Source organism: Haemorhous mexicanus, chromosome 5 (genome assembly GCF_027477595.1).
Source record: "Haemorhous mexicanus isolate bHaeMex1 chromosome 5, bHaeMex1.pri, whole genome shotgun sequence".
NCBI lineage: Eukaryota > Metazoa > Chordata > Aves > Passeriformes > Fringillidae > Haemorhous > Haemorhous mexicanus.
Genome location: NC_082345.1, coordinates 24,787,835 through 24,811,775, shown reverse-complemented (window position 1 = coordinate 24,811,775; position 23,941 = coordinate 24,787,835). Strand labels below are relative to the sequence as shown.

At 45.5% G+C, this 23,941-nt stretch overlaps 1 protein-coding gene across 19 annotated transcripts in view; it reads left to right on the top strand.

The window, feature by feature from the left end:
- RBFOX2 (RNA binding fox-1 homolog 2) overlaps positions 1-23,941 on the top strand; it is a 171,092-nt gene that overhangs the window by 82,196 nt on the left and 64,955 nt on the right. Inside the window, exon 1 of one of the 19 annotated variants that reach the window (XM_059846323.1) lies at positions 2,273-2,457. The exons of the other annotated variants lie outside the window; for them this stretch is intronic. Within the exon in view, the coding sequence (XP_059702306.1) occupies positions 2,431-2,457 (27 nt within the window). The 5' untranslated portion in view covers positions 2,273-2,430. Of the gene's footprint in view, positions 1-2,272; positions 2,458-23,941 lie in introns of those variants that run through there. 19 annotated transcript variants of the gene reach the window in all.

Here is a 23,941-nt window from a genome sequence, read left to right as displayed (position 1 = left end):
GCATGTTGTGTTTTAAGCTTTTGAAACTCTGTAGCAGTTATTCACTTCAGCTGGTTTTGCAGCAGTGGGAACTCTTGCAGATTTGTATTTCTTGTTGCCTGAGCACATCCACTGAAAATTAGGTGTTTTCTCTTGCTCAGCCGGAGCAAAGGTGGATATATTCCAAGCATGGGGAAGGAGATGCTTTCTGGCCCACAGTGGAGATGAAAGAGGGATACCAGCAGCACATCACACTGAAGGGAATTCCCACTCTGCTGGCACATTAGCAAGGCAGATGTACCAACTGGGTGGTGGGAGGCAGTGCAAGGGAAGGTTCAGTGCATCGTTAGGCATCTCATTTTCCTTAGAATACTCTTTCTGATGGCAAGTATTTCTGGAGGTTCCTCAGGTGAAGGCCAAAATGGAGTAGAAATGGTGCTATTCTGGTTAACAGTAGTGGGATGATGTCCAGAAGGTCTGTGCTACAGCCCTAGATCTGGGACAAGAAGTTGCTGCCTCATGGCACGGACAAGACTGAGAGAACACAACAGTTAAAGTACTTAAGTGGAGAGAAAAAGGAGATTATCCTGAGTGATTTGCAGAGGTCTGATGAATGAGATGCACAATGCTGAAAGCTGGTGCTTTGTCATGTCAAAGGTTTAAAGAGGTCACTGTGTTTTTGCTGTTTTAAAATGGAATTTACACTTGATCTAGAACTGTGCTCCAGAATCTCAGGTTTGTAATTGGGGGGGGGGGGAGAGAGAAACCAAATCCACTGCTTTCCCTGGTTTTGCAACATTGCATGTAAATATTGTAACTTGCAAGTTACCAGAGAGGATGAGATAACACAGAAAAACGTGGACTCTGACTCAGACCTGTGGGCTGCAGCCATGGAGGCTGGCTCCCTCCCGGAGGATCCCACACCACGGTTTAGTTGTGTTGGGTGGCTGGCCCATGACTTTCTGCCTCCATGTGCTGGTGGCATGTAAGGGCTTCTGGTATCTTGGTCTCCTGCTTTTCACATCAGAGAAGAGACTGGCTTGTGACACATGCTCCTGCTGGCCTGCTGAATGAGGAGAGAAAGGGCAAGGAAAGGAAAGGAAGAAGGGAGGGAGCCAGAGGTCAGTTTTCAGCGAATGAAACTGGGGAACTGAAAAGCATCGTGGGTCAGCATGGACTGCCTGGAGAGCAGTGCTGTAGCAGAAGCCCATGAAGCAAAACCACTGGGCTTTTTTTTTTTTTTTTTCCCATGTAAATTATAACTGGGCATATTCATGCAAGGAACACATGGGGATTCAAGGTGTTATTGCACCGTAATTTAGCAAAAAAGCAGCTAAAGCCTGGGGAGTCTCTTGAGTACCAGGTGTCAAGAAGAGATACATCAGAAGCACAACTTGCCTGAGCTGGTTTTATCTCTGCCTCATGAGCACTGGAGCATCAGTACAGTCTTCTTGTCTGACTATGGGATTGGCAGACCCGCGCTCAGCCCTGTCCGTGGGTTTCCATGGGTGCAGTGTTGGGAAAAATCAATCTGAGCATCTCAGATCCCGTCTGGCAAATGGGGTAGCAGTGTATCACTCTGTTTTACAGGGTCGCTCAGAGAACAGATGCTGTCAACCGTGGCGTGCTCAGGTGCTCAGGGCCAGATGCTTGCTGAAGATAAATGGGAGGGAAAAAAGCAAGCTGGGAAGGAGTCCAGCGGTCTCCAGGTTTTATGATGATAGAAATGCAGATCCTGGCACAGATACTGCTTCCGGTTCAGCCAACACACCGTGTAACCCACGCGTTCTCCCTTTTGTGGCAGAAGGGAGGTCTGTGCAAAGCTGACAGCTATCTCTACAGCATCCTCCAGCCGGGAGATGCTTTCTCCCGCCTGCTGAGGTCCAGGCGGGGGAGGCCTGGGCCGCTGGGAATGGTAGGTGCGGAGGAGCTCGGGCCAGCCGTGAGGTTCTGCCGGCCGGGACCGGCGCCGCACGGGGCCACCACCTTCGCTTTTGTTTCCAGCTCGCGTTTGCGCCTTCGCCGAGCCTCCTGGTTCCCGGGGAGCAGTGGGGAGTCCCGGCGGGCAGGCGAGGGAGCGCCTCGCCGGGGCGGAGGCTGGCCGGGCCGTGCCGAGCCCAGCCGGGCGGGGCGAGGCGGGGCGCGGCGGGGGCGGCCCCGGCTCCGGCTCGCATTAATTACCTTCGGCATTCGGGGCGGTGCTTCCCTCAGCCATCTGGCTGAGCCGGGGGGGCGGCGGGGGGGGGGGGAGGGAGGGGGAAGAAGGGGAGGAACACGGGAGAAGAAAGAGAGGAAAAAGGGCTCGGGGAGCACCGCGCCGGCGAGGCAGCGCAGCGCAGGCAGCCGCCGCCGCCGCCCGCCTCCACGGGGCTGCTGCTTTTTTATTTCATTTTTTTCTCTTTTCTGTAAATTTTCCCTCTCCCGTGCGGCCGGCCTCCCCCATTTTGGTTTATGGAGAAAAAGAAAATGGTAACTCAGGTAAGGGTGGCGGGAGGGCCGGGCTCCGGCGGCTGCCTGCCCGGCTTTGTCTAGGCGGGGAGCGGGGCGCCCGGCGCGGTGCTGGAGGGAGCCGCGCCGCGCCGGCACCCGCGGTGGGAGCTTTGGGGAAGGGATTCCTGCGGTCCCCCTGCCCGGAGCAGCCTCGCAGTGCCCTCTAGAGAGAGCGGTGCGCGAGGGGCACGGATTGCCCCTGCTTCGAGTTAGGCTAAACCCGCCTTTGAACAGCCGATCCCGAAGGTGTACGGCTTCCCCGCCGCTTCTCCATCAGGCTGCCGGTCACCGCGGGGGTCGGGAAGCCCTTGTAGGTAGCTGTAGGCGTGGGGCTGCCCGTGTCTTCCCGGGGGAAAGCGGCTGACGTTTCCTGAGGAGCGCGCCCAGCTGCCAGGGCCATCGCGCATCCACCGCAAAGGGTTTTCGTCGGACAGTGCTCGCCTTTTAAGGCTACTGTATGCTTTTGGATTTTGAATTTTTTTTTTTTTTTTCTGGCATGGCATATGCAACTCGCCACCGGAGGGAGCGGGCAAAGGGAGGGAGGAGCAGGAAAGCGGCATCGTGGAGCTGGAATCCTTTGGAGTTAGGCATTATATAATGTCCCCGCAGTGCCTTGCAGAGCTGGAAACCTTTGGGGGGATGTTCCCAAAGGGGGTGGAGGGAAGGACTCTCAGAAAGAACTTTTCTTCAAATCTGGATTTCACGAGTGCTTTTTTTTCTGTACAGCTTTGCAGGTCTTTAGAATAGATGCATACTGCCTTTTTGGCTTTCCTTAGCTCTGGCTGAAGCCCCCTTCACCAGCTGCTGCTGAGATCCTGCATGTCCTACTACAAGGGGCATCCCTTTCATTGGTGCCTAACTCAGAATGAATCTGCTGTGAGAAGTGACACCCACTTTGACCCTTTCCCTCTCTCATCTCGCATTGATTGTCAGTGGCTGAAAAATAGGTCTCTGTCCACTCCAAAGGTATCTTCCCAGTTTTCCAAGCCCCACCTTCTGCTTCTGCTGTTTAGTCCGTTCCATTAGAGAGTCCTTTTTATCTGGACCAAGGCTTTCTGTTCTGAGACAGAAGAGCTCTGCAGAAATCTCGTGGGGCTTTCTGTACCTATATTTAGTTTAGCAAGTGATGCTGGAAAGCTGTGTCTCTGCAGTCAGCATCCATTTGTGTTTTGCTGTGTGCTCAGTGTGCCTGGTCAGATGGAGGTGTGTGCCCTTAAGCTGCAGGTGTGCGTGTTTCAGAGAGTTGTTCTGCACAGCCTTGTGTTGCAATGTGCTTTCAGCCACAGCCGTCATGCTCAGAGCCCATGTCTGTGCAGTGCAGAAAGGTGCCTGGATCAACAGGACCCAGGCTTGGGGATGTGCAGAGCTGGGAAGGATGAGATTCTGCTGGAGCATTGGCTGAAACAGGGGAGGGTATAAACCCATTTAAATGTTTAGGATATCCTAATAGATTCCAGGCAAGTCTGTCTTCCACAGAAACTCTTAATTTATTGATGTGGGGAAGGAGGTATCAAGACTGTGTGTTATTGTACTGTTTGACCTTGAATTACGATTGTCTTAAGAGTATGTACTATTTAGTATAGGTTTTCAGGATTTGCATTGTGTATTTACATGCTGAGATGCTGGAGAAGATGCATATTAAAAAAACAGTAGGAGAGGAAAACTGGGACTGTGTTTCAGTTGGGGATCCAGATGAACGATGGATAGCCCTTGTGCACAGAGTTGAGGAAGACAGCACAGGGGAATTCGACTCTAGCAGAGCGCTGCCTTCTCTCAGGGGGATCGTTTGGCTGCTAGGCTGGTCCCTAGCAGTCACTGCAGGTTTGGCAAAGTGTGGGGCTGAAGGAGTGTGGCACATTCAAAACAATATCCCCAGCCACATTATTCTTATTCGGCAGTTTTGTTTGAAGCAGTGGAGTGCCATTACTTAAACCTGTGAACTTGCTTCCTTGGGGCTCTGTCTCATTTATGAAAAGTAAATATTGTTGTATGTTAAGCTGGTAATTGCCACTGAACAAATTCAGCATTGCTACAGTCTTGCTCTGTTTAGTTCAGTCTCTAGAAAACATTGCCTACCTGGTCTTACATTGCATTGTAAGGAGCAAGCTTGCTGTCTTCCTTGGAGATCTGGGAGGTAAGCTTCTGCATAGGCATGACAAGCTGATAGAACAGAATAAATATGAGTATGTGGAGTGACAAGACTAGAAACAGCGATGGAAAGAAATGGGAGATGCTGGAAAGTAGACACATGCTTGAAAAAGAGGAAACAAAAATTGCTAATGAGAGTAAGAGCTCAGACTCATTAACAGATTGTACCTTAGCCTTATCCCCCTTAATCCTAAATCAGTGAAAATGAGTGTTAAACGAGGCCCAGTACATTAGGTACTAATTGCAGATAAAAGAGAGAGTCTTCTGTGGATGGGCATTATATGCTAAAAGGCTTTTTCTCTGTGTGGTGCATGCTGAGGTTGCTGGCTTGTGTGGAGCACAAAGCCCTCCCTTTCTTGGACAGCCCAGTGCCTTGCTGGCGTTTTCCTCCAAATCTGTTTCCCATCAGGGCTGGGAGAGGGGGAAGGTGTTGAGCATCTCAGAGAGTGGGGAGGGAGCTGCTGCCTCCTTAAGGGGTCCCCCCAGCCCATGTGGCAGCCAGCAGTGCTGAGAGTGTGTGTGTGTGTCTTTGTAATGAATCCCCCCGCCATTGTCTGCTCCCCTCCCTGCTCTCAGCAATGGAACCTTTCACCTGGGCTGCTGCCCGCTGGCGGGCCCTCTTCCAAGATAGGAGGAGGAGGAAGGGCTGCTTGTTGTAATTAAAGACAGACCTTGGAGAACTGCTATTTTCTGACCTCAGCACCCCTTTTTCCTTCTTTATCTGTCTTGAGTTCCCAGCTTTTGATGTGGGTATAAGAAGAAACATCAGAAAGTCTGCTTTTGTGCAGCTGTAGAATCACCAGTCTCCATTTTGTGGCACCATTTGAAGCATCTTTGCTGCCCTGCCTGCCAGCATGCCCCCTCTTGTCCCCCCCAGCACCCCTTGGAGGTTCCAGCCAGTGCCGTTTATCTTGGCACGTGTTTGACTTGCTACACTCTGCCTAGGGCTCAGGGAGGTGATGGCGTTTGTGGCTTTGAGACTAATTTATGTCCTTGTTAAAATGAACCAGCAAGCAGTCTCATTTTTTCCAGAGGTTTTCTTCCCTTTCCCTTCCCCCTTCTATAACCCTTTCCCTCCCAGACCCTGTGTGTAGCTGTGAGACAACTTGTGCAGCCAAAAGTTGCTTGCTTAGTCAGTTATTTGTTTTTTTAAATTAAGAAAACCCAACAATTGCAGTGCTCCTTAAATGGAGATCTTATTTAAATCAGAGCAGCGGCTGACTCATTAAAGGCTGCTCTGTCTCCTTTTCGTTCCTCTGCCTCATTCCCTTTCCCTGTCTTTCTCTACTTCCCATTACAGTAATGGTGTGATAAAACAGATCTTTGTGTTCCATGTTGGGATCATGCAGGGGTGTGTAGTTGAAGGGGGGAGAGAGGAGATGGGGAACCCTGTCACGACAGCCACCTTGTGCTAGCTAAAAATGTACAATGCATCCCATTATAGGAGACCATCCTCCTTTGTCTGAACTGTCTGCAAGGGAGACTGAGTCCCAGAACAGCCTCCCCCCTCCCGTCCCCTTACAGCTGCTTTAGGTTCTGTTCCCCTTCAGGCAAGCTGGATGCTGCAGAATTCCCCTGCTCCTTTAAAAGAAATAATTAAGAAAGAAAAGCTTTATCTGTGTGTGGTAGAAGGCCCCCTTTTTTTTCCTCTTGGACTTCTCTTAGGACCTGCCATTATTTCCCTGTCCCTTTTCCCTGCTTTGAGGATCGCATGTCTCTTTCCTTTCAGTTCAGTTGTCCTTGCTGCTTGCTCTGTACTTGGTGTTATCTTGCAAACTTGCATGAGCTCTCTGAAGGAAATCGCTCTCTTCTCTGTCTGTTGACTTTTGCTCTTCCCCTTTCTTTGCTGTTTGAGAAATGGTGCTTGTTTACATGGTATTGGACTCAGTGCCTATACCTATCCCCTAGTTTTTCACTCCCTTCTAATGTATATCTTAGGGCTTCTCCTTAGTGCTGCCAGACACGATGTCAGCATCAGAGGTTTGTGTGAGAGAAATCCTGTCCAATCACTTTTCCAGGAGACTATCCCCTGGGAATGCAAAGATTAATCTGCATCTCACTTTCCCTGATATTAGGACATAGTTGCTTGAGGTGGGGCTATGGGTTGTGTCTGTAACTATTGTTTTACTTAGAGATTTAACTGCTGGTTGAGAAGGGCTTATTCTTAAGGGCCTGAAAATCAGTGGGCCTGTCAAAACCTGGTGAGTGTTTTTTAGTCTTTTTCTCTTTGCCTCCTGTGCTGAGCACTTTGAGATGCATTGGAGTAGAAGTGAACCACTGCAGGTGCTTGTAGACCTGCCTTGGGATGGCAGAAGCTTTATTCAACATTTCCTAGGCAGGATGGAGAAAAGCAACTTGATACAGCCCTGCCATTTCCTTGAGCCCCTGTCCTAGAAATAACCTCGCTGCTCCCTAGTGCATTTCTTCTGCAGGTGACTAGGTGGTTATCCTCGGGAATTGAGAAATGAGGATGCCTGAGTAGTCTGTGATATTTGATTGCCAAGGCTGTGTAAATTTAACATACCATTTTAATTGTATTTTAAGAACTATTAATTTATGAAGTATCTGGATCCGTAAAGAGGTTGTAGTGAGCTACCAAAAATTACAAAAGTTCAAGGTTGCAAAAGCAGGATGCTCTTAAAACCAGCAACATCTTTCCCTCCAGGTTATTAATTCATGATGGCTCCATTGCATTTAATTAGTATTGAGCAGCCTTCTACTGTGAAATGTTGACGCCAGTGCAGAAGGGGTCTGCATTGCATGTCTCTGTGTGTGATGTTTTTTAGACGTGGATTCTGGTCTTACCGACTGCTTCAGGTAGAATGCTCCTGTTTTAGATCCATTTCTAGTGAAGGGTGTGTGCAATTGGCTACCCCTTTGCAATGAGTTCCTTAATGTACTTACCTCCCAGCTGCAGAGTCACAGTTCACTAACAGGCATTCCTTGGAGGTCTGAGTACCAGGGAGGAGATGGTTAATTTGCCTCAGTCTTCTTTTAAATAGAATACTATTTTAAAGGATATAGTCAGTATTCTTTCTATCAAATGTGTTCTCTGGAATCAGAGTAGAGAAATGTTAATTTTCCTACCAAATGTATATTGGTATGCTCCTGTAGAGTCACTCATGATCCTCTGCTATATAAGATGGCTTTTTGCTGGGCTGTTTCAAGCTGTGCTGTGACCAATGAGGGCAGGAGATATATAGGCTGATTTTGTAGGGTTCATAGAAGCCAGAGTAATTAATGCTTAACTGGAAGCTTTTGGAAAAAAATAGTCTGTTTTGCCTGCATAAAAGAAAATGGAAGAAATGCTGTTCAACAGTGTGCTTTACTTAATACCTGATCTTTTACTTTTCTCTGCAAAATTGTTCATTAAGCAATATTATTCTTAAACTGAATTGAGAATGATCAAGATGGTAATGGGGAAGCATTTCAATTACATGGCATTTCTGTATTTTAAGTTGGGAAAGAAACCCTCATTTGTTCTCTTTATTTCTGTGGCTATTTATGATAGTCTTTAATCACATGTTTGTATGCTATCTTTTTTTCCTGCAAGAAAGAAAAGAAAAAACAGACAACCCTCTTACTGTCCCCATCAGCCTCAGCCTATGTGGCACCATGATGACCCCTGCAAGTTATCAGTGGCAGAGTTGGCCATCCCAGTTAGAGCCCACAGACCTCTGCCACTTTGACTGACTATGTAATTAGCTGTCATTTTCTGTGCAGACCAGCTTGATCTGTGCTTGCCAGTTGGTTTTGTATATTTGCTGACAGCAGAGGAATGGTGACGTTTTGCAATATTGGCTCTGTTTTAGGCTTTGGGGGTGTACACTGGTATGCACATTTTCCCCTCTCTTCCACCCCTGTGTGACCTCTCTTGTCTCACTGCTGCCCTTCATCATTGGAGGACAGATGGATGCTTCTTCCTCTCACCCTCTCCCCATGATCCCTGTTCAGTAGCTTGTCCCATACAAGCCATACCATACCCATACTCTCGCAGTCTCCATTTGCCTCCAGTTACGTGCCCCCCTGTTTTGGCAGACTACTACTTTACCTTGATCCCTTCAGTTCCTTCTCAACTGATTTTTAGACCTGCTAATTCTTTGCTTTTTTTCCTCCTCCTGCTCCCTGTCCTCACTGCAGTCTCCTTGTCATAGGCTTTTTAAACTCTCCACCCACTCCCTTCATTCCTCATTTAGTTTGCCTTTTCTGTTCCTATTGCAGTCATACTTGTCTGTTCTATCTCTTTGCTCCCTGTCGCTGCCTGTGCTGATAGTGCCCAGGCTTCTTGTCTCAATTTAATTTTCTCCTGCTGTATTTACAGGTCTGTTTCTTGGTTTTTTTGGATTTGAGGTGGGTAACTGCTCCTTGATGTTACATCATCCCTGCAAAGGAGATGGTGCAAAGTACTGGAGGTGGATCATTTCCCTGCTGTCAATGATCTCCAGACCTAGATCAGACATGGCCAGTATCTCCTGCAAAGCTGAGGATGATGTCCAAATGAGAGCATAGAATCACAGAAAATGGGGTGCAAGCGGCACTACCAGCCACCCTTAAGAGCATCTCTGTTTCCTGTCAGAATAAACAGTATCTAAACTATTCCTGATGACAAGTAACCTTCCTTAAAAGTATTTGCAATGCCACTGCTGGCCTTTCTGAGCATTGCTAAGTCTTTCCTAGTGTCTAACATAAAGCTTGTTGCCACCATTTGCTCTTTCTGCGAGAAATATAACGAAGGGATTGATTATTTCATTTTTGGCAGGTTTTGCATACTGTTACTTCTTTCTTTTTTATCTTCAGCCTTTTTTGACCATTGCATATAGCTTTACTGGGAGATTGATTAAATGTAAAACAGGCGCTGTAATTTTCCATACTTTTGTTTTAATATTGGTCAGATCTTGGTGATCTAACTATAGATTCCTGAAATGCAAATTTTTTTGTAAATAAGAAGTTCTCTTAGACTTTTCAAAACATATGTGGTGGTTTCCTCCTCTCTTAATCATAAACAAGACAAAATATGCCCCCTACTTTTTTCTTGGGTTGGATTGCTATGGCTTAAGTAACAAAAGAAGTCACCAACTCCAAAGTCAATTACAGATCGCATGGAAAAAATTTCAATTTGAATGGTATCTTGGAATTTTAGCAATTGAAAACTGGGTCCTACAATTGAAGGTAACCAGCCTGGCTTTACCAGCCCTGCCTGCAATGGAGATTTTTACCCTGAGTAGTCTCTAAATACCTAACTGGAATTGCACTCCAAGTAGCCTGTAATCTGAGGGTGCATGGATACACCAAAAATGTCCAAGTAATTGCAAGGGTAATCTTTCTAGCTTCTGAAGTCTGCCCTCAGGCTGGGAGTCTTGAGTATGGTTAAAACCCTCTGAACTATCCTCCCAGTTATCCTGCTTAAAATTCATAGTGTCTGCAGTTGCGGTCCTGTGGAGTTTAGGATTTCTGTGTGCTGTATATAAGTCCTGTCTCCATGAGTTACCTGACTTGGAGGGCATATTTGACTTTCAGATAATTGCTTTTGATTAGCCAAGATGTAGATAATCAGAGTTTGACCTACGCAGTGCATAGACCCCTATCGGGTCTCACTGAAGCTCCTTATCTAGGCCTATGCTCTCCCTCCAGTCATAATAGCAAAACCTGCTTTAAATTACTTTAAAAGATTGATTTAAAAATGCTTTGGAGAGGAGTTTGGATTTCTTAGATAGTACTAGTCCTCCTTTGTCTAGTGTACCCTCCGTGAAGAGTGAAACCATTAATTTGATTTGTTGTTCTTTGTAGCTTTTCTCATTTTTGCGATGGCTTCATATGAAAGGAGGTTATCAAAACTGAACAATTATGCAAAGTACTTTGGAATATTAGAGAGCGAGAGTATGAAAGGCTTTTGTTTTTTCAGTGTGTGTTCCTTCCTGCTTTATAAAATGTGGTTGAGATAAATAGGGCAACAAGGGAAAGGATTTCAGTTTCAACAGGCGTAGTTTTGAATGTATCTAAACTTAAAAGGGATCCTTCCAGCCTGAATCAGGAGGTATAGGAGAAATAGCATGTTAATTTGGTGAAATTAGTGAATTAATCAATTTGTTGGCTGACTATAAGATATTGTGCTGTGTTAGCTTTGCTTAGTGCTCAAATATTTAATGCAGATTTGTTTGCTTTAACTTTCCCTTTTGCTTTTCTTTGTGTGTGATACTATTTAATGTTGCTGCATTGGCTTTGCAAATTCTTTCTCGGGTCTGTTTCCATCCTGTTTGTTCCAGGATGAAGCATTCTATCCTGAAGCAGTGGGAAAGGAAGACAAAGTAGTTCTAGGAGTCCCTTTCATATGAGTTTGGTTGGAGAGGTGTAAATACTTTTTCAGAGTCATGATAGACTGTGTGATGGAGCCAATCTGTGGGAAAGAGTGTAGTGTGGTGAGATAGAGGAATGAGGAAGGTGGTGACTGAAGGCTGTGGTGAGAACTTTGGACAGTTCCTTGCTCTGTGTGTCCTTCACAGGGACCTGGGTGACAGACTGTGAGTACACTAAGTGTGACTGATGAGCTAGTGTAGTCAAGGAGGGGCTGACTCTCTTAGTGGCGGAAGGAATTTAGGTCATCCAAAGCCCGTTGCAAACCTTCATCCTAAGAAATTTTTTCTGAGGGACTCTAGGTCTTCAAAGCCTCTTTTGATCGAAATGCTGCAAGGGGTGTGAGAGTGAATTTATCTGGGAACATGGACTTCTGAAGGGTGGAAAAAATACTGTGGAGATCTCAGTGCTTCATCAGAAAGCGAGACTTCTGAATACTGTGTCTTATTCAATGAGATGAATTTAAATCGGGTTTAAGCAGATTAAAGATCCGTGATCCTTGTTTTCCATCAAGTCTGAAACTGTAGCTTTGAGCAGCCTGTTGGTGTCTTTGGCCCTAGACTAAATGAAGGTCTTCTAACAAGCCCTCCTGTGCAGAGGTGAGAAGGGAGGTGACTTTACTATCCCTTTCAGCTCAACTTTGATTTCTCAGGAACGTTTTTTGGTTTTTGTTAGGACTACTCATAATTGGTTTTGGCAGTGAGCTGCAGGAGTTACTGCAAATGTTGCACTGAAGTCAAGAGAAACCTGCAGACCCGAGTGTCCCTGTGCCTGCCTGGCCCTCCTGCCTGCCAGCTCCAAGCCTCCCTGCCTGATGAGTGGCTGGGGTCCTGCTTAGCAACTGACATGGCCAAGAGCACATCTCCCAACCAGACCTCCTCTTAAAACAGAAGTGTACAGAAAGCCAGTGGTTTTTTTTTCTTTTTTTTTCTTTTTTTTTTTTTTTTTCAGTGGGTGGGTAGGAAACTTTGAGCTGTGTTATTTGTAACACAGAGAAGAATAGATAGAACTGAGTAATAGGAATTTCCTAATGTTTTGGAAGAGCATACAGGAACATAAATTTCATTCTCCTAGGGCGTTTGTAGAGGGCTGTAGTGGCTTTCAAAAGTGTAGTAGGCCTCTAGGTTAGCTATGAGGCTCTGTGTGTCACTACATAATTATTCTGAGATCCAGTGACATGGTTTAAATGCAGAGTTGTGATGAGCCTCCTGGCTACTGTTCAGGCAATCCTAGCAGAAGAGTGTTCCTGTAGCCAATCATAAAACCTTAAAATCATAGGATGATTTGGGTTGGAAGGGATCTTTAAAGGTTATCTAGTCCAACCCCTCTGCGATGAGCAGGGACATCTTCAAGAGTTAGCTGTGAAGTGGTTCGGGAGTTGCCTTCAGCTGTATCTGTCCCAAATTTCTGCCAGGCGATTACTGTGCCTGTGTGAGCTGCTCCTGTGCCCTCATGTGAGGTCAGCTGTGGTAGACCTGCTCTTGCAGAAGTGCATGGAGGTGAATCTGTTGATTAGGTGTCATGTTGGTAGTACCCACAGAAGCAGCGCACTAACCCTTTTCCTTTACGATCATCAACCATGGCTGTGAAATGGAGGTGGTCCTTGTGCCCTGTGGCTCCAAATACTGAAAAGGCTTTATGTCCTAGACATGCAAGAGGAAGCTAAAAGAGCACTTTTCATTGTAAAGTATTTAAAGGAAGTTTTTCATATGTATCAGTCTTCCTGTGAATCATCTAGTGGATGTTGAAGGCCTAACAAACCAAGGACACTTCTGTTAACAATGAATATATTGGCTGCTGTGGGCTACTACTCATTCTGTTGTTGGCCGCTTTTGAGCAGAAACACTTCCTAAAAATTTTATAGGACAGAAGTAAAGCTCACATTGTGATGATGGGCAGTTCAGATCCCATCAAACAAAGTTGAGTTAAAAGCAAGTGTTGAAGGCTGATGCTGAAGATCATTTCTCAGTTTTGACAGTGGTGTCTGTGGGCTGTGCTGGCCCATCCAGGGAATGAGACCATGGAGCCCATACAGCAAGATGGGTTTCTAAATTCCCAAGCTGAGTGTGTTCCCAAGCTGGGCTGCAGATGGACATCTGTTTTCAAGGAGCATCTTTTTAGGACAGAGCAACTGCCTGTCTGTCTGTTCTGTGCAGTAGCCTCAGACTGCAGAGAAATTATTCTGGTTCCTAATGTCCTCATTCCTTTGCGTTGAAATTCTACATCTTCAAAAGAACAACTCACTTCTGCTTTCTTCTTGTTTCAGTTAATTTGTCTTGTTCTTAATGTGGTGAGGAATATTATCTGGATCACTTGTGCTGCCGGATCTCCTTCCTCCCCGACCTCAGTGTTACATGTTTCACTCATTGTATCTCTTAAAGGAGGCGGTAGCACCTTTGAAAATTAGATGATAGGGTAGAGTCTGGTCAAATCTTACGGCGTTTTAGGTCAGCTGTCAGCGACAGTAACCTGATCTATGGCAAATCTTTCCCTCCTTCTCCCCAGGGTGCCTGCTCTGCCCTTTGCATGCCAGTGAAGCTGATATGATCCAAATTAACTTTTTCATCTGTTTGCATTTATTTTCTGAGTCATGAGAGGTCCTCAGGAGTCACAGAATTGAATCTTGTTTTCTTTTCTAACACTTCTTGTCTGGTATCAAAAATGTATGTTTTTATTCTTGTGTGGGATCAGATGCTGTTTTTTTCCATGTTAACATGCTGCTGGGTATGCAGCCCATCATGGGAATAGCATGGAGCTGCACAGTCAGCAGAGGAGTGCTCATTATTTTGATATCTGCTGTAAAATGGTGGCTCCTGCTCTAAATTACTTGGTTGAGGTAATTGCTCATCTTCCAAGATGTTTTCCTTTCTCTGTGTATGAGATCTTTTAATAAGATAGGAAAGTACAAGGTGTTTTTTGGGCCAGGTTTCATCTGACTTTTGACTGGATCCTTTTATTTCAGTGATATATGGAGGACAGCTGGGGTAGTAGTTAGAAGCAGAGGTATAAAATCCCAGGACTCACTGCTGGCAAAGCAGCAGGATTGTTGTCAGTCTCTGAATTACGCTGCTGTGACTGCTATTTTATGCTTTTAATGTAAACAGCATCTTTTTGCTGATGTGGCTGATGGCCAGTCTTGACCAAGGGATGCTGCTGCTCTTTCAGGAACAGAAGGGACAGAGGGTGGCGGCGCTTGATTGACCCACCTATCAGTAGGCAGGTGCTCTTCCTTGAAATGCTGTCTGGAAAGAGGTTTTGCTGTTTGTCGGTTCAATACTTCACTTTGGAGCCATTTCGTGTCACAGAGCAGGAGGATGACAGAGAATTTCATTAATAGGGAACTGGCCATCCCAAGAAGGCTGTCCAGCACTTGGGGGTTGCCTTGGTCTCTTCCCTTGGCTATGAGAACCAAGCAGGAAATTGCAGACGTTCTGGCTTGCGGTAGAAAACTCCTTCTGAGTGCTGCAGGGCCCTTCCTGTGCATAGCAAAGACCTGGCTGTTCTCCTTCAAAGGTCTAAAAGCAGCTGAAATGAGACTGCAGGGGAATTTAGCAGCTTAATCCAAGACTGCATCTGCAGACCTTGCTGAGTTGTCGCATACCCTTACAAGCTCCCTGCTGTGCCCAAGCCATGACAGGGCTGAGCCATTTGGTGCCCAGCTTGTGCCTTGAGCTGGGCCAGGATCCAGGTATGAAGAGTGTCTTGTGCAGTCCAAGAGGCACCTTTGACAGCATGTGACACGTTGTGATTGCAGTTTGGTTACCATCGTCTTTTGAAAAAGATGGTCCATGGGTGCCAATGAAGGCAGAGATTACTCTTTTTCTGTATGCTGTTAATTAAAGCTTTTACCTGGAAAGGAGATGCTGTGGTGTAGCTCAGTTAGCCAGGGCAGACTAGCTTGTGTCTGTCATTCAGGATAACCCTTTGATTGCTGTTTATGAGGGTGTCTTTTTGGCTTCCTTTCACCCAGAGTAGTTGTATTTGGTCTCTGAAGCCTTGTCCATATATGCTCTGTGAGCAGCAAATATCTTAGGTCTTTTGAATTTAGGGAGATATGCAGTGGAAGCTGCTACAAAAGATAATTTTTGAGTCTGGTTGCATGGTTTCATGGCCATATAAATTTGATCCTGAATAAATGTCTTTATATGTGATTTTGATTTTCTGCAGAGTATTAGTTACCCCCTGAAATTATCTTTAAAAACCAAGGAGTTAGGAGGTGAGAGCATAACTAAGGTCCTACTTATAAAGCCCAAGCTTTTATTACTGTCGTAGTCAAAATAGTCCCCAGTACATGAATGACAAGCAGGTGATAGCTGAGTAAATGAATGGTTTTTCTGTTACATCCTAAACTTGATTTCTAGCTGATTTTAGTTGTGCCAGTGACTACCAAGCTGTGTACATCTGTTAGCATCCCACTGAGAGGCTAGTGGAGCTGCTGACACCCGAGAAATGCCTGAATAAATGCGCTGCTGAAATTAAGGGAGGGAGTTGCGGGGAGTAAAGACAGATTGTCACATACTGTTTCTCAACCAGGTGCTGGTTGAGCTTTGGGTTTGGTGATCTTAGGATTTTTCTCTCTTTTAAGGTGCAATATTTAAAGATTTAAGACCCTCTGGGGAATTCAAGCAAATTATTTTCTTCCTGAGTATGAGCACCCAAGAGCTGGAAACCCCAGGAGAGATGAAAGCAAAGCATGATCTAGCTGTGTTCTGCACCTCTGTGGAAAGAGAGCACCTTGTTACTTTTTTCACAGGTGTTTTTGCTTGTTTGGAAAGTAACTGGAACTGTGCTCATGAATATTTGAGGCTGTCAGGTGCCTGTTGAGGGCTGGAGGGAAGCAGGGCCAAGGAAGGGCAGGCGGTGCGGGAGCCAGAGGGGCAGAAGAGGGAGTGGCCCTGGCCCTGTATGGTTGTCTCATCTCTCTTATGGTAGTAGACTTCTTATTGGGATGAATGTGCTCTGAAATATTTATTGCCCTGTTTAAATATTCATTGCTGCAAAGGCAGTGCAGCCTGATGGCAGCAGTGGAGCCTCAAGGGACAGGGGCCACAGCAGTCCCTGGCATTTCCTTTCAGTAATATGATAAAAATATATTTTTAAAAAAAAATCGGGCATTCCCCCACTGCAAGATTGACAGGAGCACTCAGGCATATGTCCCAGTGTTTCCTCTTCGTGCCAGAGACTTGTATTTGCTCTCAGGCCTGTATGCTGGGGTGCTGCTCTTGGTTGCCAGATGCTAATGCTTTTTTTTTTCAGGCCTGTATCCTGGAGTGAGGGGCTTTGTTTAGCCTGACACTGTGAGTGTGAAAGGGGATGTACAGAAGGGCAAACCAACTGGCTTGGGTTTAAGGGTTTAAGTTTTGCATAGCCTGTGTTTTTGTCTTTCTGTAGGTGTGCAAGGAGAGGGGAGAAAAAGGACCTTTAGTGCACTTGGCTGTGGAAGGTGGGGGTCTGCTGAGAATCATGGAGAGGTCAACTTACCAGCAACTCATGTAGTAATATATTACGGGAGCTGCAGATGCTGACAGACATGCCCTGACATGAGATGCTCGTCTATCAATTTAGCTTTTAAGGTTTATTGATTTAGCTTCAGTAAAATAGAGCAATTTAAAAGTAGGACTGCCAGTGATACGCAGTAGTTTAATGGGAATATTTTGCATGTTGCTACTGTTAAACCAGCCCATGCTTTGTGTCCCAGGGCATTGACGTGGTGGTGGCAAGGGAGCGGCAGGTTTCCAGTGGTGCTGCTGAGTGTGGGGGCTGCAGGAGCTGCTTTAGTGATACCCAGTCCAGGAAGAGGCGCTTGAAAGGTGCTCAGATGTGCTACTCACCTCGAGCCTTACCTATGAGCTGTGCAGGTGGCCTGTGCAGGGAAGAAGTCTGTACTGGTTCGTGGTTACAGCAGGAATGTGGTAAACATACATTAGCTGAAAGGCCTGGGGAAAAGAGGCTTTAAAAGGATTTTGTAACAATGGGAAAATTTTTCCTGAGATACTTGACAAATTCACTGTGTATGAACCATCTTTATGCTGGCTTACGTGGGGATGCTCTAGAAGTTAAGTGCAAGTGAAGCAGGTAGTGGCAATAGCATATGCTAAATGTCCATCTAGCCTCTTGTTCTGGGATGAAGTGGCTTTCAGGTGCATTTCAAAGTTGCACTTAATGTAGTGTAACTGTGGGCTGCTGTGAGAAGAACAGTCCCTCTGTCTCTGTGCCCCAGCCATATGCTCAGCCTCCTCACTGCTTTGGGCATTGTGCTTAAGCAGATCCAAAGAGAGACAGTTGAGTTTATGACCAAACAGATGACTATTGTTTGGATTAATTTTCTGGCAATGGCTGTGGCGTGACTGGATCTCACAACAGCTGGGGAGGGGAAGAGCAGCCCCTGATTCCAAGGTCAGTTGGTAGTTTGTCATATTAGGTGGTACATGAAACTGCGCCTATGCTTTTCAATAGCTTGTTCCTCTCCATGAGGTGAGGTTATTATGCTTATAAATGTGTACGCTACTTAGTTTAATCAGCTTTAATTTATGTGCATTGACTTCCACCAGTTCTTGTTAGTTTTCCAGGATATTGTCCTCTAGATCTGACTTTAGGTTGTCTCTTCTGGCTGTACCTGCATTGTAGGCCATTATGTCTCGCTCAGGTGCCCCTGTTTTGGGTGACATAATGTTTTCAGCACGAAAACCGGAAAAGATGGAAAAGATTGAGTCCTTCTCAGCTGACTTAATGACTGTCATTTAGAAATCAGTAAACAAAATGAAATGGTGTCTTTTACCAGAGCTGAATTTATCAGACTCAGCTTTTGGCTATTGGTTTTCTTGATTACTTTTTTCATTAGATTAAATATTATTAGCATCTACTTTATTTTCCTCACAATTAATATACTTTAATAAAATCATCAGTTACCACTTTTTTTTTATGATAAGCAAAATAAATTGGGCTTTTCAAGGTTTACAGTGTGCAGCTTTTTCCAGTCTTGGGGTCATTTATATAGCTCTTTCATGTTTCTTTTTGAATTTTTAAATTCCATTTTTAAAATTTGCATAATAAAGCATACACCTTATTTTTTGTCTGGCCAAGGCCACGTACCCGAGTAGCAATGCTTCCCACACCCTCAGGTTGGTAATATATGTGAAAGCTGTAGTCACTCTCTGTACCAGGCTTCTGCACTGGTGTGTTGCATCTCTGTGACTCTCTGCTCCTTTCCAGAACCTCTGCTTTCCTGGACACACAGTGGAGGCTTCTTTGAAAATGGAAAACTACTCTGGGAACAAATGACTAGCAAGAGATAGGAGAATGCTGGAATGGAAAGTAACTGTGGGAAGAAATCTGTGTTTTTAAACCATCAAATTTCTGTTCTGAAATGTGTGCCAAGTCAGTCACAGACTTCCTCCGCCCTGCACCCCGAGAGCAGCTTGATATAATGTTGTTGCTGCGTGACTGAGTCCTGGTACTCGAGTCACAGATGGGTCCCCTTTGCCTCATCTCATCTCCTGTCTTCTGTACTGAATTCTGAGCATACCCATGATAGGCCAGTGGCACTGAAAATATGACAGGGCTGAGATGTTTAGCTGCTTGCATGAAAAAAACCCCAGAGCCTCAAGAGGAGCTCTGGTTTTGTGTTTAAATATGCTGCATACGTCTCGTTCTCCACCTTTGCTTCAGAGCAGAGTCACGTCCGAACACGCGGCTCCTCGCTATGCTTTCTGCCAGCTCTGCAGATCTTTCCAAGGCATTCAGCGCTCTCCAATTGATTCCAGATGTGTTCTCCCCTTCCCGGCGCTTTCTCCCATTTTCCTCCTCCTGCTCTGGCAGCAGAGGCAGGGCTGCTTTTTATCCCTTATGGTGCTGGAGTTAGTGCGGGCAGGCGGGAAGAATTCCCTGCTCTCCACTGAAATCTGGGGAATTAAAGGGGCCAGTGTAAGTGAAGCTGCCTGTCAGGGCTTTGAGGTTTGTCCTTCCTCCAGGAGCCAGGTCAACTCAGAGCAACCCCTCTGCACAGCTCACTACTTCCTTCAGCTCATTGCCTTCACAGCAGGGAAGAGAAGGACAGGAAAGCCTGATACCAACAGTGATCTTCAAAATCCTTCCTAGAAGAGCACTGGAAATATAGAGAGATCTGGAAGAGTCTATTGCAGATAGCTGTGTTACATAGTGAAGGCTTTGAGAAATCCTTGTTACTAAAGTAGATACGAATCTTTCTAAAGGGCTGAGTGAGCTTCATGAGGATTTAAACATTCAGGAAAGCCGTCTTGAGTTCTTGAGGTTGCAGGAGTAACTCTCCACACTCAGAGGTTTTGCGATGTACTTGCAGATGCAGAGCAATAGTCCATTTGTAGAGCAGAGACGTGATGAAAAATTGCTTATCTGTCCAGCTAGGTCCTTGATTGGGATTGGAGAAGCAGATACTGGTTTTCTGAAATACATCAGCTGGCAAGTTACCCTCTCCCTTGAAACAAAGCGGTTTGAAGTGAGCAATCTGATTGCAGAATTAGCTGAGGAGACAGTAACTATGACGCTACCTTGCCAGCCTCGTCAAGAGATACCATGGGACCAGGTGGTATTTTCTTCCCTTTTATATTTCCATGTTCTGTAGCCCTTCTTTTTCTAAGGAGCACTGGGAACCGTTGGTTAGCTGTCTCTGGAGTAAGGCAGAAAATCAGCACAGGCAGGTCCTGTGTGCCATCAAAAGTATCACATAGTGCCCAGATATCCTGCTGCAACCATGGACCTCTCCTGAAAAGCAGTTACCCATTCCTTCCCCATCACTGGCCTCTGGTTTCTGCTGCTTCCCTGAGAGAGGATCCACAGTCATGCAGTGGAGAGTGTGATTGGTTTGCTAATCTGCTGAATAGCTGATGGCAGCTAGCTTGGATTAAACATACGTGACACATCTGCAGCACGCTGTTCCTTAGCTGTGACTCATTTCAATTCTGGTCCCACAGAAAGAACTTAGCCATCTTTGCCTGACAGAGGAGTAATCTCTCTTGTGTGGGACATGCTTGTACCACCCTGGATGTCTGCTGGATTTATGAAGGACTTGATTCGTAGTATTTTGAGACACTATTTTCATGCTGATTTGTTGAAAGCTAGTCATCTTATGGAAATCTTTTTTTTTTCCTCAAGAATGTTTGACTATGAATGTTGAGTGGAAAATAGTCACTTGGAAAGTTGCAGAGCTGGGAAGAAGAAGAACCAGGGTGGATGCTAAAGGACCAATCTGGACCAAAAAATTGAGCCTGAGCTTTTTTTCTTAATTGCTGGCTTTGTTGCTGAGGTTGTATCCATCGTGGTAACTTTTTCCTTTGTTCTCCATCCTTATCCCCTTCTCCCCAGTAATTCTCAGAGGTAGTTTAATACCTAATACAGAATGCAAACAGATGTTGGGACCCTGATGTCTCTCGAAGCACAATTCTCTCTAATCAACCCCAGAGAGCTTGGCTGGATTGAAGGCATTTGGTGGGTTGCCTTTGTGCCAGTAACATTTAATTTATTTTTTAAATTTTTTTTTAAATTTTTTTAAAAAAATTTATTTTTTTTTTTTTGAGTGGGGAGTAATGTGGATTTCAGGAGCAGAAATCAGTGCTTTTTAAAATCTGAAAGGTACATTTCAGGCTGGTAAGTAGATGTGGCCCTGGGCATTATTAATGTTGGGTAACTCTAAAGCTTTGGTTGTATCCAACAGGAAGCCTCTTTGCAAGTTGCCCGAGGGCTTCTTACCAAGTGTGCATGAGAGCCTGTGTTTGTGCATAGGGGTAGAGCAAAAGTTGGCCATTACTGGAAGTGATGATAGCATGGGGATGAGTGAGTGCTTCCTGTGTATAACAGTAAGATAAGACTATAATTTTTTTTTATCCTTTCCTACAAAAGGAGGGCTTGAACTTCTTTTCCATAAAGTTCTTAAGCACATTAAAAAAAAAAAAACAAGGCCAGCTGCTTTATTTTACAGAACACTTTTTGGTGGCCTGGAATGATAGAGTATGTATTGGAAGATAACTTGTTCTTCCTTTGCTTTACATGTCTAGGAAGGGCAAGATTAGATAATCTAGTGCAAGCTTGCACCAGGAAGTTGAAGGAGACATGCCTTTAAATGGTTAGCTAGGTGCAAGTGTGAGTGCAGGCATCTCTTGTTAGATTTTTTTTTTTTTTTTACTGGTGCAAGATTAGCTTATTGAAGCTTAACTTAAACCAGTGGAAAAGGCATTTCCTGAGTGATCACATCCAATTTAAATTTAAAAAAGTGTACCCATGAACTTAAATTCTCTTTATTTTAACAAAACTGCTGTAAAATGCCAGCAGATGTTTCCAGAACTACCTAGGTTTGGAGATTGTCTTTGGGAGGATTCAGCAGGAATTGCTCTTGTGCGCATGACAGTAGAGTCAAAATCCAGCATCCTTTTCTGTTACCACAGTGTGTCATAGATCAAATGAAGATTAAGCTCCAGATGTGCAGATGAAATAGAAAACCCCTTATTACTGTGATCCTCTTCAAGGTGCTTTTATGCTCAACCCACACCAAGAAAAAGTGTTGATTTTATCAGTCTGTGTCCCAGACAGACAGGCATGTCAGTCTTGCTCTCTGGAGTTACAGAAATGCCTTTGTAGTGTGGAGAGTGGGTGTCAGGTTAGGGTCACATACCCCTCTGAATCCAGGAACGGGTTTGTACAAAGATGAAGGATATGAGATGGTTATATCCTTTGTATATATCCTTTTCACCCCCAGATTTCTTTTCTGTAGGCATTTTACCCACTCTTCCCATTCAAACCTAATCTGTAATGAAATGGCCACAATGGAGGAAGTGTTATTGCTGCATTTTGGGATGGAGAGCTTGTATCACGTTTGTGGGCACCTGCAGGGTTGGCGTGGCCAAGTCACTGTTTTGGGGTGTCGGCAAGCCATCACTTCATCATTCTGTACATCACTTTGTCTCGTGTTTGAGTATCTTCATGGCCCTAAAGAGTGAAAGCGGTTTTTAAAACCCAGGCGTAGGTTCCGTGTGCTGTGAGAGCCACAGTGTAGGGTGGAATCTGTCTTTGGTGTAATGCATGCCCCAGCCTCTGGGTTTTCGGCACGGGATAATGCTGGAGCTCCTGGTGTGTGTGGGGAGCTCCTGGTGCGTGTGGGGAGCGCCTTTCCTGCTGCTTTGTATCCATTCCCATTAGCTTGTTGATACATTTGTTATCAGCAGGCAAAGTGTGGGATTGCCTGAGAAGAGGGTTAATGCCGGCTGGAGACTGCGGCTCGCTGGCAGCCTGAGCTCGTCCAAGTGCTGGTGCCCATGGCCCTTCCCTCCCCAGCTTCTCCACCCCCTGTCCTTTCTGGCTCTGGTTCTCCTCAAGCTCCTTGCCAAGCTGTTTCAGCGCTCTTAACTGGGAACAAAACTAACCTGGCAATAAAAAGTGAGTAAATTTTTTTCCTGGGATATGTGCTGAAAGGGCTCAGTGATGGGCAGGCTGGCAGGGGAGAGACAGCAGGAATGCACAGCTGGAGGGGGGGTGGTGGCAGCTCCAGCCAAAGCCCCTCTGAAGCTGCAGCTGAGAACTGGGAAGGGAGACTGTGTTGGAAGGGGCTGGGAAAGAGACCCTGCTACAGCAGCTTTTTTGTTGATCTGTGCGAAGGGGAGGGAGGTGGAACACAGCCCATTATTAATTAATTAATTATTCTCATGCTCCTAAGCAGCAGCCTTGTATGGTAAGCCCTTTCTCTCTTGTCTTTGTACAGTCAGGGAGCAAGGCTTTGCATGTGTGATGTTTGCATCCCTGACAGGAAACTGTGACCTGGGTTCTAGGAGGGGACAGCATGGTCCCTGCATTCCCTTCACTCAGAAGGATCCCTTTCTTACAGAGAGCTAAGGATGGGCAGCAGCTCCAGGTTTCTGACAGGCTCTTCAGATCCCAGCTCCAAACATTTTTGCTGTTTACAGAAGGGTTTAGGTTAGTGCAGAGAGCAAACAGTTGTAGCCTGGAACTCTGGTTTTCACAAACAGGTTAATTGCCTTTGTTAGCTGCAAGTCAGTTGCTTTGAGGATTCATAAAATTAGTTCAGTGAAGACAAATGTATTAGAAACCCCATTCCACTAATAGGCTTATACCCACATCCCAGTGATTTGGGGGTTAGCAGAGTTCAAAGGCATTTTTAAGAGATTGATGTTTGTATGCTGTACCATTTCCCTGCACCTTTCTGTGATGCTGATGACTCACAGTAGGGTTATGGATAGCACAGACGAGTTACCTTATGGCAGCTTGCCACATCTATACAGAAATTTTACTAGCTTAGCTTTACCAGGAGTATAATTTTTATTTGGCTGATTAGGCTTTACTGTCTATGCCTATTATGGCATAGCAATACCAAAGAAGTCTGAAGCTGCATTGCACCAAGACTCCTTTCATATCCCTCTACTTACACCCATTTCTCTAATGAGGAAAACAAAACCACTCCTTCACAGAACAGACTGATCTTTGACAGTTTTATGGAAGTAGGAGGCCTTTGTGTGCATTTCTGGTGTTTGCTCTTTGTGCTCCAGTGCCGTGATCTTGGATCACCACCTGCTGTCTGCTGAAAGAATTCTTCCTGTGTCACATTTGCTGAACCACGTTGCTCCTTGTTGAGTTGTCATCCCCAGCTCCCACCCTTCCACAAGGTATCGCCACGTGCAGTTACTCATCGGTTACTCATCGTTCCTCTGCTTAGCTTGGAGCTGCAAAGTTTGTTAATTAACTTAAAGCTGCATAAGCTCTTAGAAATGTGTCCCCATTAGGGATTTTTCACTGCTTCAGCTAATTTGTTTTTTAAACAAAGTGTGGGATCAGTTTGTACTGATCTGTGTAAGCAAACCCCTGACTTAAGGAAGAAATTGGGCACCTGCAAGGACATGACTGGACCTTTGCAGGGCTGAGAATATCCTTGGGGGGCCTGAAAGCAGAGCCCAGATGGGTAACCGTATCCTTCTTGTGCCCTGAGGGCTTGGGT